Raw genomic sequence first — 15,619 nt, forward strand, 5'->3', positions numbered from 1 at the left:
TATTCTGTTGCTTTGTACCACTGCTCTTATCCTTGCTGAAGACAAGATGCCTGGCAGGCAGGCACACATGTGGCCAATGAAGTCCAATTCAACCAATGAAGTCCCGTGGATACTTACATTCATTCAACCGGCACGGACGTGATAGTATAACCCCACGCCAGCACTGCCAGCATCTTGTCCAGTGACCATAGGTATCAAATACAAATTGAAGGGTGCCACTGCTAGCAGTGTGACTGGGAGGACTTAGAAAAACTGTCCAACAGGATTAAACTGACATGTTGGCTGAATTTATAATGACTACAAAAAAGGCTTCTGAATGAAAAATAAAGTGTTTCTAAGGAAATAAAGAAGGAAATCACTAGGTTTTTCCCCCAAAAGTCTTCTTTAAAATCAAACAACGTCTGAAATTTATATCGTAGATAATTTAGAAGTTTTGGCTTGATAATGTTTTTATATATTTCAGTATAACTAACTAAAAACCATATTCCTCTATGATTTATGGCATGATATGGCTCTGCCATTTATTTTGAAGCTGCAATTTCAAGTTACTGAACTTCAAGTATGTTTCCCTCTCTGTGAAGTGAATAATACCATCGGTCTCATTGAGTTTTGGGGAAAATTCAGTCTGTACATAAATGGCTAGGGACATAAGAACCATTCATCAATGTTGGTCTCTCCCTAAAACTTATGTAGCATCATTACTTAATACGAAGAGAGCTAGAGAGAAACAAATAACCAGTCTTTACAATAAGCAAAATGATGGAGCTCTCTTCTGTAAAGTGTGAAAATCAGTTTACATTTACATATTAATACCAACTAGATAACGTTCTAGGTAGTTACATACTCATTCATGCCCACATAGATACTTGCCTTACCAAATAGTTTTTAAATATTCAGGATCCATTTGAGAAAAAAAAATTCCATATACAAAACAATCAGAGACCATTTCAAAGCCATATTTAGTGAGATAGGAAATCAATCCTCAGATCATTTGGACCTAGTGTTAGAGAAGCCTTCTTCAAAAAGTTCCATCTTGAAATCAAACACAGAACCAAATAAAAAAACGTAATATATAGGGTCATCTGAGAAGCTAAAAAGGCAGCATCAATGGGCACAAAACCCTAGAAAGGGCACATGAGAGAGAAGATAAAGATATGTGGACTTCATCCTGTAGTGAACAGGGAGGCCATATGCCTAAAAATACAATAAAAGTGGTATTTGAGAAAAATTAATCTGACAACATCCATAAAAGTCAAAGTAAACCAAAGTAACCAGAACCCAATTTGGTAACAAGTGAAGTCCAGCCAGAGTAGGCAAACTTTTTTGTAAATATTTCAGGCTTTGAAGTCTATATGGTCTCTGTCACAAGTATTTAACCCTGCTATTAGAGCATGATGAAAACAGCTAAGTGACGGAATATGGCTATGTTCTAATAAAACTTTATTTACAAAAGCAGGCAGCAGACTGGATTTGGCTACAGCTTATGGACTTGTGGTCTACACTGAGGAAGCAGGGGGGAAACAACACAACATAGTTATCTTCTTTATGTGAGATGCTAACAAAGATAACATCAAAATTGGGAGCCTGACATGAGGATAATAGTGGTGTACTGATAGAAATTGACAAGTCTGAGAAAAAAGGTTCATTTAAAGACATAAGGAGTTAGTGGTTGTCAGGAGCTGGGTAGAAAGTGACTACCAATGGGTACAAAATATCTTTTTGGTGTGATGAGAATATCTGGAATTGGATGGTGATAGTTGTACAATTCTGAGAACATACTAAAAACCACTGTATAGTATATGAATTTAATCTCATTTTTTTTTAAGTGAGGGAAAAACATGGTAAATCTGAAGTGAGGGCAGAAGACCCAAACTGAGGTTTGTCCCATTACCAGTTAGATATGATGCTAGAGTGTACTTGTAAAAAATAAGGGCAAAAGATGATAGTTTACAGACAAGAAGCTAATACAGATGCTCACCAAAGGGTAATACAAATGTATGCCTTAGGGAACAAGAAGAGGAAACTAGATAGAGAAGGGATGGTAAGACAGCATTATATAAAAACATACACTGTTGGAAAGAAAGGTATTTCTAATATCAACATGAAAAGTATGCAATAAAGAAAATATAACTTTCATCAATCCTTACCATGTTAAAAAGATAGCTTCCAAAGTAAAATTAGGGAACCAATACCTAGTTCTAATGAATATATATTACTAACACACAGCAGAGTTAAGCAAGTAACACACAATCCCAGTTTTCTCCATCATGAGCCCGTGAAATGACCTTTAATCTCAAAAATCTCAAAAGCAGATGCTTTTGGAATAGGTTTTGAGCAAAAATCTACAATTATCTTTAAACAGTAAAAAATGCATGCCTGTAATTCTACAAATAGAATGAAGTCTCAAAATTAATCCTGTTTACAGCGTTGCCAAAGTGTGCCTTGTTTTCCAGACATCTCACCTGAATGGGTGGCCTTCATCTGATTTCTGGATAGCTTGGATCACACCCTTATATATCCTAAAGCTGATAGTCACAGAGAGCAGGGCCAAGACAATGTAGGCCGTTACACTCACAATGCTGAATACTGTCAATGAAAGCAGCAGGAACAAGCTGGCACCAAACACTACTCCAGTCTTCTTAATGTCTCTCCAGTAGAGGAGGTCAACAACTAAAAATTAAAAAAGAAGAAATCTGAAATTAGAACATTATTTTATCCCTTTGGATTTGGCACACTTATATTTGCTCCACCTATAAAAATAAAAAGGTCTCTAAAGTACAATCAAAACCTAAATTGTTAAGGAAAAATGAACTTTGTAAGCTGCATTTTAAACCCATCTAAGTTGTAAATTAGAATCATACCTACATCGATTTCTATTTACCATCAATTTTTCTCATGCAAATCTATTTCCCTCGTGTCCAAATCAGTCTGGCTAGACAAGATTGTTCCATTCTCAAGCCCAGTACAGCAGACTTCTAATCCAAAACAAGGGTTCTTAAAAACCATCTTGAAGGCTTTCAAACTTTGTTCAATGCAGGATATAAATACAACTAATTGAAAAAAACCTTAACACACACTCACTAAAATAATAGATACTTCAGTGATGTAAAAATGTATTTATCTGCAGAAAAACCACTAACTCAAAAAATATTAAGAAATTAAAACTACGAAAAACTACGCATAGGTGTTCTACAGTTCTTCTTCTAAGAAATCTCTCTTTGAGGGGCACCTGGGTGGCTCCATTGGTTAAGTGTCCGACTTCAGTTCAGGTCATATTCCTGTGGTTTGTGAGTTCGAGCCCTATGTCACAGCTCTGAGGTGTCAGCACAGCTACTTGGGAGCCTACTTGGGATTCTCTGTGTCTCCCTCTATCTCTCTGGCCCTCCCCTGCTCATTCTATGTCTCTCTCTCTCTCTCTCTCTCAAAAATAAACATTAAAAAAAATCTGTCTTTGGGAAACATAATAAAATTGTAACCTAACCTGGCTATCATTAAAGCAAAAATTTCCTATAAAACACTGAAGACAAAGGGGAACAGCTTTTGGATTACCTGAAAAGCTACTTCTCTATGAGTGTAGATAAATATAATGCCATAAAAATTTAGGTGTAAAGAAAAAGAGAAAAACTAAATGTGCTACACTGTTATATAATGTTTATTAATAGTAAGGAGTCAGACAAAGCCAAACTTAGCAAGTTTGCTCTTGGCCTATGGTCAGAGAGCCACTGGGGATCAAATAAGCATAGGCCCACGTTCTTAAGGTCAGGTTATGTACAACCCACAGAGAATTCTGCAGTGTGCCCAAGAGCTCTTGAATTCACAGGCAAAACATAATTTGTCTATCGATTGTGAACAGGGGGAGGGGTGATATTCTTACAGTAAAATAAATATGGATATATTCTTGAGTAGAATTTTTTTTTATTTTTTAACATTTATTTTTGAGAGACAGAAAGAGGCAAAGCATGAATAGGGGAGGGGCAGAGAGAAAGGGAGACATAGAATCTGAAGCAGGCTCCAGGCTCTGAGCTGCCAGCACAGAGCCCAACGTGGAGCTCAAACTCACAGACCTTGAGATCATGACCTGAGCCGAAGTCGGAGGCTTAACCAACTGAGCCACCCAGGTGCCCCTTCTTGAGTATAATATTAAATATCCATTAGTTAGTTAGTTAGTTAGTTAGTTAGTTAGTTGTTAGTTTTTAAGTGTACTCATTTAAGGGGAGGGGCAGAGAGAGAACCACAGGCAGGCCCCCTGCTATCAGCATAGAGCCCTAGGCAGGGCTCAAACTCACAAACTGTGAGATCATAACCTGAGCTGAAATCAAGAGTTGGACACTTAACTGACTGAACCTCCCAGGAGCCCCTTAAATATCTGTTAATGTTTAATGTAAAGAAGGTAACAAAGAAAAACCACATTTCCAGGAGCTGCTTTGGTCTTGAGGCTCTCTAAAGTATGTAACTGTCCTTTACTGTTAGCAGTACTTCTGTGGGGAAAATTATGCATGTGAAATGTGAAATGTAAAATGTTAAGATCATCTTGAAGCCCTGAATTCCTGTTAGTATATATATACCATGAGTACTGATGAACAGATTCTAAATGCCCATCACAGTCTCTGACACACAGTGGGAGCTCAACATTCATTATGGTTTGGAAGCATTTATTCTACTCTCCTAACCATGATTTGATTCAAATGCTTTTAATTTAATATTCTATATATGATTTACAGCTTTGTTTTCAGACTTTGATTTCATTTATTCATTTTCCCCATCTCAAGTTCATTCCAACCCTGCCTAAAACATCTGCATCAGTTTTGTTCTATTCAACTTGTTTCTACTATTGTACCAATACATTAGCACAAGTGAGAAATAACCAGAACTTGAAGCAGTGTTCCTATGCTATCAAAATGATGTCATGAATATTATCATACTGAATAAAGAGATAGCAAGTGATGCTAGGAGTTTTATGACATTCAGCAAACATTTATTGAGCTGATACTGTTCAAGAAATTCAACCTAGTAGAATGAAATAAAAACCTAAAAATGGGGATGTGGACTTTTCTTTAACGCCCTGTCTAACTCTACAACACTACAGTTCTAGGAAGATCAGACATATAAAACAATGACAAAAATAATAAAATAACTATTGCACCACCATGAGAATTCATCAGTAAAATAAAAAAAAAAAACTGGAGGAAACTTTAAAAGACTGTGAAAAAGAAACTGAGCTGGGTCCTAAAGAATGGGGAGATATAGAACATATAAACATGCAGGCCTCACTGTAAGTCTCTGCTAGGAACGGTTCTCATAATTAATGCAGATTTTTAAAACAGGGTACAGTGAAAGAGTAGAGGAAGCAAATGATAAAGACTGCCCTTGGTAATGTAATTCTTTCCTGTGAGGCTCCCCTGTGCCCCAAGCCAAGCAATTAGACTCTAGTGTTGTTATCACCTACACTCTGTACATTAGCTATATGACCTCAGGCAAGTCACTAAAATCCATCCCTCTGTACCTCGTTTCTCCATCTATAGAATGTATATACAAATAGGAATGATCTTATTGAGATATTGTGAGGATTAGGTGAGAAAATGAACTAACAAAATTTTTCATTAATAAGATAACAAATATAATGGACATAATATAGTGCACAGCATATAATAAATTCTTAGTAAATGTAGGGCTGTTATCTGCTGTTATTATTATGAACACCATCACAGTCACTATCACCAATCTTATCCAGGTGTTAAATATGAACAAAAAGAAAAGAAAATTTCAACCTTATGGTTAACTTGTAAGTTAATGAATTGTATTGCTGTTATAAACATGTTACTTTATAACCCACATGGAAAAGGATTTTCAAACTTATCTAAGATGTCACTATTACTGAACAAATAAAAAGCATCCTAGAAGAATCAACAAGTAAAGTACTTTATTTTTCTACTAAAGCACTCAAATTTTTAGATGAACAAATGCTGCTTTATAAAAATGTAGGATTCTCAATGTGCTCCAACATTTATTAACCTTCAAAAAAATCACCATTGGTGATAAGCTAAAATAAATGCAGATATCTTCACTATTCCTTACCATCATTAGAAACTATTCAGTAAGACCTGATTTTATTAAAAGGAATGATTTCAGATTTGAGATGTACAATATCAATGACTAACCAAATTACCTAATATAAGAGTTACTGTCTGAACAGTTTCAATGACTAGATAAGAATGATTTCTAATTGGTCTATAATTTCTATATAGATATGGCGGAAGAAACTGCCCGTGGCTGGGATTCAAGAGAACCACAATCTAGTACTGGCTCTGCAACCGTACAACTTTGGATGAGACTTCAAGTTCTCTGGAGCTCAGTTTTATCATTAGTAAACAGGGCATTAGATAAAAGATTTTTCTTTTCCCTTCAGAAACTAATACACAGTTAGTACAAAGATATACATCAGTCCCAAATTCAAATTCCCAATCAGTGGGTCTGAATTAATGAGATTTTATTCATGTATTATCTGTGCCAAATATAAATTTTAAAATATCTTGTTTTTTAGATCTAGATTTTCAGGAGGGGCTTAAATATGTTTATTCATACCAGTCTTTTAAAATGAATCTTAACAAAAAACACTTCGCTTTTGTAAGTGTCAAACAACATTAAAACTTTAGGAAAACAATAAATTCATATTTCTACAATTTTTCAAGCAATTATAAACCGTATCATTAAGGTCACAGTATGAGAAAGGCTAAAAAAAGAAAAAGAAAAAAAAAAAAGAATGGAAAGCTACAAACCTTTTAAGGCTGACAGACTGAAAGATGTTTCAGAAATCTCTTCCAAGTTGCTGGTCTACATTCTCCACACCTCCCTTTATTTCCAGAGTCAGTATGTACCAGGCACTTACATTGTGCTAAATACTATCTATAGACTATATAACATTATCTCTTTCAATTCTTAAAACCCTAAAAGGCAGGCTTTCAGACAAGAAAGTGAGAGCCAAGCTCTTATATATGACTGGACGGATATCACTTAATTAGTAAATGGTAAGAACACTGATTTCAACACAAACTTCGTATTGATAAAACTCATATGCCCCATGTATAATGCCAAAATGAGGGTTCAGCACATTAATGTCCTTCAAAATGTCATGCATTTGCACACATAATGAATAAGCAGTGTTGGCAAATAATCACATGTGAGATGAATAACAAAGGCCAGGAAAGTCAAGGTAAGACTAACAAGAGATGTTGTTAATCAATGAGACAAAAATTTTAATGTGAATACTTAACCAACAGTTAAATCCAAAAGGGAGGAAAGAGCTCTATTCCAACATACCTGAAGGTACCTTCCCATAGTAGAAAACTATAATTAATCAAGTTGTGGAAAACAGCTTTTAAAAGCCATGTGAATCTAATTAAGTAAAATTAGAAAATGCATCAATGCAAAAGAACATTATGTAGTCCTTAAGTACAGTGATGCAGAACTATATCACCAAAGAAACATGTCCATATTGATAAGTAGAAACAAAATGCTAAAAAAGATTCATCAAGTAAAATTTTAAAAACTTAAGGTAACCATGAAGTCTGAATGGGTATCTAGCAAACACAGTTTTTACCCCCGGGTCTAGACTTGCTGCTTTATTCCTTTCTATACCATTTGAAATTGTCTCCCTTCAATGGCAAACATGAATTACTATTATACTTAAAACTTTAGCAGTATACAGCTAAGTTGTTAACATGGGGCTTTGGGTTGAACCAAGTCAATTTCCCCCAAAGTTCATCATCTTGAAATAGTCATGTATAAGGTGTAGTAGTATTCAGTGATTACAGCCTAAAATAAATTTAACTGCATGAAGGTACAGTAAGCCCTAACCTATTAGTTTCCTTCTGCCTATCATGATTCCTAGAAATAAGGTCTTTTCAAAAACTGGAAGAGCTTTGAAAATCACACATGCAAGCCTCCACATATTACATGAACATATGCAAATAGCTATACAAGAATACTCAAAAGTAGATATTTTGAAAGCTTTGTTGAAATAAGCCCTAAGGATGTGGTGGTGGAGCTGCAGACCCTCAAGGCACTGAGGAGGAAAAAAGGGAAGAAGAGCCAAGAGAGTCAAAGACAACTAGGTACTGAAAGTCACACGGAAGACAAAAATTAATATAACCTACACTAGGAAGGGCTGAGAGGCAGTCTACACTGTTACCAAGGTCATTGGGCAAAATAAATTTTGTGCAAAGAAATAAATTTTGTGTAAAGAAATTTTAAAGATTGTTAATGAAATTGCAAGGATGAAAAAATATTAGATTATAAAAATATTAGCAAACAGGGCTGCCACCTTAAGTGACATTCTTCAGTATTTCTAGTCTCTTGGATTTCCTTAAATTGGTTTTAATGAAGAAACTTTGGAAGATTAAGTTTATCCAGGATTGTTTATTTTCAATTATAAGGGAGTAGTCACAAAGTTTTAACAAAATTCTGAGAAATATATTCAAATGCTATTGTGTCTAATATTCATCAAAAGACTTATATCCATTAATTCATTTAGACTATAGACCAATATCCCTTATGAATACAGACACAATAACCCTCAGCAAAATACAGCAAACTGGATCCAGCAACAAAAGCTTTATATACACCATGGCCAAGTGGTATTTATCTCAGAAATGTAAAGCTGGTTCAACATATGGAAACCAAGCACTTTAACACACCATATTAATAAATAGAATTAAGGTTAAAAAACTGCATGATCATCACAACAAAGAAAAAGCATCTGACAAAATCCAACATCCTTTCATTTTAAAAACACTCAACAAACTAGGAATCGAAGGAACGTCCTCAGGCTGATAAAGAATATCTACAAAAACCCTACAACTTACATCATACTTACTAATGAAAGACTGAAAGCTTTCCCCCTAAGACCAGGAACAAGACAAAGACACTCATTCTTTCCATTAGTCAACACTGTCCTGGAGGTATGAGGTAGAGCAATCAGCCCCCCACCCCCAAGAAAAAAATAAAAGACATCCTGATTATAAAGGAGAAATTAAACAGGAGAAATTAAACTTTCTATTTTTATGTATACAGATAACATGATCTTGTATACATAAAATCGTAAGGAATCCACAGAACAGCTACTAGAATAAACAAGTCCAGAAAGGTTGCCGAATGTAAGATTAGTATCAAAAAAATCAAGCATACGTCTATAAAAGCAATGAACAACCTAAAAAAGAATTAAGAAAATAATTCCAGGGGCACTTGGATGGCTCAGTCAGTTAACCATCTGACTCTTGATTTTGGCTGAGGTCATGATCTCACAGTTTGTGAGACTGAGCCATGAGTCAGGTTCTGCGCTGACAGCACGGAGGCTACTTTATTAACTCTCTACCTCTCTCCCTCTCTGTCCCCTGCCTCTTTCTCAAAATAAATAAATAAGCATTAAAAAAAAAAAAAGAATTCCATTTACACTAACATCAAAAAGAATAAAATACTTAGGAACAAAATGAAAAATGAAAAAAAACCCAAGACTTAGAAACTTAAAACTACAAAATATTGTTGAAAGAAATTAAAGATTTAAGTAAATGGAAAAGACATGCTATGTTTATGGATTAGAAGGATTATTAAAATGGTAATACTCCTCAAACTGAACTACTACATACAGTGCAATCTCTATCAACACCCTAAATGCCTTTAGCAGAAATTGGTAGACATCGTATGGAAAAATGCAAGGTATCCAGAATCGCCAAAACAATCTTGAAAAAGGACCGCAAAGTTGAAGAACTCATCCTTCCTTTTTCCAAAACTTCCTACAAAGCTAAAGTAATCAAGTCAGTGTGGTAGTGGCACAAGGGTGAAGGACAGATCAACAGAATAAAATTAAGAGTCCAGAAATAAACTCTTAGTATTCATGGTCAGTTGAATGACAAGGGTATCAAGACAATTCAGTGGAGAGGAGACTTTTCAAGAAATGGTGCCGGGACAACTGGATAACCAACTGCCAAAAAAACCCCCCAAAAAACCACTATTTCAAAAGAGTAAGAAGACGGCCCACTGAATGGGAGAAAATATTCACAAACTGAACATCTGATAAGGGGTTTGTGTTCATAGTATATAAAAAACTCTTACAACAATAAAAGACAAATAAGGCAATTAAAAATGGGCAAAGGATTTGAATAGACATTTCTCCAAAGAATGTATACAAATGGCCAATAAAGCAATGAGAATATGCTCATTACAAAACAACATCATTAGTTATTAGAGAAATGTAAACCAAAACCATAATCAGATACCACTTCAGACCCACCAAGATGGCTAATATTAAAAAGATGGACAGTAACAAGTGTTGACAAGAAGGTCCCAAAGGCTGGGACCCTCTTAAATTGCTGATGGAAATGTAAAATTCAGCCATTGTGAAAAAGGTTGGCAATTCCTCAAAAAGTTAGAGTTACCATACTACCCAGCAATTCTACTCCTAGAAATTTCCACCCAGAAGACTAGAAAACATGTGTCCATACAAGAACTTATGTTCATAGTAGCATTATTCATAACCAAAAAGGAGGAAACAACCCAAATGCTGAAAAACTGATGAGTGGATAAACAAAATACGGTAGATCCATACAATGGAGTATTACTGGTCCATAAAAAGGAATGAAGCACTGATATATGCTACAACATGGATGAACCTTGAAAATATCATGCTAAGTGAAAGAAGCCAAACACAAAAGGTCACACATTATATGTTTCTCTTTATATGTAATGTCTATATGTAATATAGACTAGGTGATGCTATAGAGACAGAAAGTAGTGGTCGTCAGGGGCTGGGAGAAGTAGATGGGGGAGTGACTCTAATGGGTATGGGGTTCTGGGGGGTATGGATAAAAATATCGTGGAATTAAGATAATGATGATGATTACACAATTTTGTGAATATACTAAATATCAATGAATTTTATACCTAAAAGAATTTAGAAGTAAATTTTAAAAATTCTTGTTTTAACATCTGTTTCTCTATTAGGTTGTAAACCCCACAAGACAGCATGTTGCCTTTATTTACCATATCCTCAGAGCTCAGCACAAAGCCTCAATCAACTAAACTTTCGATAGGTATTGCTGATTGATTAGAATGAATGCATACTTTATGCCAGTTTAAAACAAACTGGCGTAAATTAACTTATTCAATTTTTTGGGGGGGGGGCTTTGGATTTCACATTTGTTTTATTTAAACTACTTTCAGATATCTATACTTATTCAGTAACAAATAGCATTGCTGTCTGGTAACTTATAAAACAGCAAATACTGTTTTACAGGCTTGTCTCTTCTTACTAGACCCTGAAGGATTGATGAATACCTCTCATCTTTAAATTCCCATTACCTGCTTCATTAATATTTGCTGCATTGTCTGAATACAGGCCAGATTATTCTTAGGAACAGAAACATTTAAAGACTATACTATTTTCAAATTAAAATAAAGGACATCTTTAAATAAGAACTCTAAGTTCACTATAATGCTGATTTGGGGTTCTTCTGTACTTATTAGTTCTGTTTATGAATAAAGAGTTTAATGGTCTCTTTATTCTTGAGATACCAAAATTAAGACAAAGGGCTTGTGCAAGAAAAACTTAATCTTTCATGGATTCTGAGGTCTCCTTCTACACTGCAAAATAAAATGTTAATCATGCAAGGTAACCTACTGTAGCCTTAACTTTACTCTTTTATAAAATATTCATGAGGGGCGCCTGGGTGGCTCAGTTGGTTGGGCGTCCGACTTTGGCTCAGGTCTCATGATCTCATGGTCCTGAGTTCAAGCCCCGTATCGGGCTCTGTGCTGACAGCTCAGAGCCTGGAGCTGCTTCGGATTCTGTGTCTCCCTCTCTCTCTCTGCCCCTCCCCTGCTCATGCTGTCTCAAAAATAAATAAAAATATTTAAAAAAAATTAAATATTCATGAAATATCCTTTTAAAGATCTGAGATTAATTTAACAGTGCCTTTCCTCTTATAACTGTGGGAAATGCTTATGGATTGCTGTACCAAAATAATGCTGATTAACTTCAATACATTCTGGTTGTTTAGGAAAAAAGTGATTTACTCCCTGCAGTGCCTACCCACTTTTATTTTCGAAATAAAAATGTGAAAACTTTTTAGTGTTTTGTGCAGTGGGCAGAGCAGCAGCATCTTTATCAAACTAATATTTTTATTTAAAAACAACTCTCTACTCTACAATCTTTTCTTCAAAATAAAAACCTCTGGCCCAATCTAGAGTAAGAAGAGTTGCTTGCCTACACTGGGTAATCATAAAGTGTCACCTGTCAGAGCTAAAAATAGTGCTACCGTCCATGCCTTACATGCAAAAGTCATCCAATTACATTTTGCCTCAAATCAAATTCTTACTAGCTCTTCCTTGAATAGCCTGAAGCCAGGTTTCAATTTTAAAATCTTTTGTCTAGGGGGGAAAAGCTGAACTATTTGGTCCTAAAAATACTGTTAGGTACAGGGAATGGCTGGGCAGGACAATGCCTCTTCCTAAGCAAAAGCAAATATTAAGTTTTCTTTAATAAAGTCAGGCAGTTAAATAAGAAACTAATAAACATATATTAAAGTTGTAATAAAAATTGTTATTTTTCACAACCATAAGCTTTATATAAATCATTATGTATTTATTAGGAATCACAACTTTAAATCAATTTCTTCCCAATTGCCAGGAAAAGCTGACTCAAACTCAGAGTTGATCACTTAGCCCTATGTAATAAGCTTTTACCACCACCAAGTGAGCACTCACCAAGCTAATAAATGACAGGTGGAGGTCCAGAAAAAGATCTGTGCAGAGCAGGAACTTAACTCTAAACAAAGACAGTTAAGATGGGCTTGCGTCCTATTTCTTCCTTCGATCTACCATCAGTATGACCTAGACTAGATCACTTAACCTAGTTTCCCCATGTATAAAATTAGAAAACAGACATCAAACGAAGTAGTTAGTTGAAGCCGAAAAGAGATTTCACAGATGAACTAACTAGTTCATTAGCCAACAGTGGGGCAAAATGATCCAACATAAAGCCTCTTTTACAATAAAGTGTTGAATATCTCATGTAATTTATTGAAGACTGTACTGAAAGTGAAAAACAGATTGCTTGTGTAAGTTGCTTGATGAACTAACTAGTATCTTACGAGACAAAGTCAAGCTGGGCAATCAAATATTACATGCAATGCTTATTAACTAAGCCCAGATTTTTTTAAGGGTGATTCAACTTTCTCTGAAAGCACTGCTAATTTAGTTTCAGTGAGCAGTTCAGATTGATGGATCCCTTCTATTGCTACCAAGTATCTCAACCAAATAGTTGGCAAAAATACTAGCATCTCTCTTGGCCATCTCCTCTTCCTATAACTAGAGTTTCTGAGAAGATCTCACACAATTTCAGGTCCTTGTCTCTTTTATCATTAAATCTTTCCTGCTTTACTTCCAACAACATTACAGTATACTGACCAATTTCAACCACCACACACCTGCAGAAAAAGCATTTCAAGTAAAATCAGCATAAACTCTATACCTGCTTTTTCTATAATAATTTAGTAATCCCTTATTCTGAGCAAGGAACTGTTCTGAGTAATTTGCATACATTATCACTAATCTCATTCCTCTACTAAGTATTTACACATGAGGCAGGTGAGGCTTAGAGGTATTAAATTATTATGTAAGGTCATAGATTGAAATTCAGCTCTGACCATGAAAGTCTCACTTTTTCCACCATACCACATTTTGTGTTTAAAGGAATATGTAAGTACTCGTACAGGCCTCATTTGTAAGTTAAATTCACCAATTAATTAGTTCATGTATCTTTCAATACTTCCTTTAACCCCACATTCTATTTCTAGCTTTATTAAAAGGCAAAAAATACAGCAGAAGATAGATTCTAATTTCCCACTTCCAATTTCTCTAAACCATGATAATTTTCCCTCCACAGGAAAATTTATATAGCTAATTCCATTTTCTCTAAGGTAAAGCTAAATAAATATCTTCTCTCTGAGCATATTAAATTTACATAATCCTAACCAATGATTCTCCCTGCCTGCACAAACTTAAACAATTCCCAGTTGTAAAGTATGTAAAAATAAGGACTCTTCCTATAAAACACCTGAGTTCTGGTAACTTTGGTAAGTATGGAGTCATTATTTTAAATTACTAGAATTGATCCAGATGTACACAAATGTAAACCTAAAATTAGAACAGACATTGGTTCAATGCATAGTTTACTATAGTTTAAATTTTATTTCTTGTTGGCATCTGAGCATTACAACATTACAAGAAATAGGAACCAAACCTTAGGAGTAGAAAATCACTGCTCAAAATTCTATTTTCTACTAATAAACTAAATGGAAAACACACTATTCCCTAACTCTAGAAACTTGAAAATCTTAACAGACTGGAATGGCGGAGGGCACCCAAAGCAAATTATTAGTACAAGGAAAGAAAATGGACTTCAGTAGTAGGTAAGCCAAAGATATTTAAATAGTCCCTGACTTAGATGGTTCTATGTTGGATGGTGCGAAAGCAACGCATATTCAGTAGACACCATACTTTGAATTTTGATCTTTTCTTGGGCTAACGATATGTGGTATGATACTCTCACGTGATGCTGGGCAGCAGCAGTGAGCTGCAACTCCCAGTCAACCATGGGATCACGAGGGTAAGCAACTTACACAAACAATCTGTTTTTCACTTTCAGTACAGTATTCAATAAATTACATGAGATATTCAACACTTTATTGTAAAAGAGGCTTTGTGTTGGATCATTTTGCCCTACTGTTGGCTAATGTATATATTCTGAGCATGTTTAAAGTAGGCTAGGCATTCTGGAAAACACTATGGAGGTTCCTCAAAAAACTAAATATAGAACTACTCTACGACCCAGCAATTGCACTACTAGGTATTTATCCAAGGGATACAGATGTGCTGTTTCGAAGGGACACATGCACCCCAGTGTTTATAGCAGCACTATCGACAACAGCCAAAGTACAGAAAGAGCCCAAATGTCCATCAATGGATGAATGGATAAAGAAGATGTGGTATACACATACAATGGAGTATTACTCGGCAATTAAAAAGAATGAAATCTTGCCATTTGCAACTACATGGATGGAACTGGAGGGTATTATGCTAAGCGAAATTAGTCAGAGAAAGACAAATAACATACGTTTTCACTTATATGAGGACTTTAAGATACAAAACAGATGAACATAAGGGAAGAGAAGCAAAAATAATATAAAAACAGGGAGGGGGACAAAACATAAAAGACTCTTAAATATAGAGAACAAACAGAGGGTTGCTGGAAGAGTTGTGGGACGAGGGATGGTCTAAATGGGTAAGGGGCATTAAGGAATCTACTCCTGAAATCATTGTTGCACTATATGCTAACTAACTTGAATGTAAATTAAACAATAACTTTAAAAATTTTAAATCAATTTTTAACCAGTAAAAAAAAATAATAAAGTAGGCTAAGCTATGATGGTTAGTAGGATAAGTGTATTAAATGTATTTTCAACTTACAGTATTTTCAATTTATGATGTGTTTATCAGATGTAACCCTATGATAAGTCAAGTAAGATCTGTACTTCTATAACCATTTATACCTATCATTCACACTGAA

The 15,619-nt window shown here is 35.1% G+C and overlaps 1 protein-coding gene across 4 annotated transcripts in view; it reads right to left on the reverse strand.

Annotated features, from left to right (window-relative positions):
• The window catches only part of RTN4 (reticulon 4), a 73,043-nt gene that overhangs the window by 13,371 nt on the left and 44,053 nt on the right, over window positions 1–15,619 (reverse strand). For all 4 annotated transcript variants that reach the window (XM_043603394.1, XM_043603392.1, XM_043603393.1 and 1 more), the window contains one exon: window positions 2,463–2,670. In XM_043603394.1, coding sequence (XP_043459329.1) covers window positions 2,463–2,670 — 208 coding nt within the window. The remainder of the gene's footprint in view (window positions 1–2,462; window positions 2,671–15,619) is intronic.

This window comes from Prionailurus bengalensis, chromosome A3, assembly GCF_016509475.1.
Source record: "Prionailurus bengalensis isolate Pbe53 chromosome A3, Fcat_Pben_1.1_paternal_pri, whole genome shotgun sequence".
Lineage (NCBI taxonomy): Eukaryota > Metazoa > Chordata > Mammalia > Carnivora > Felidae > Prionailurus > Prionailurus bengalensis.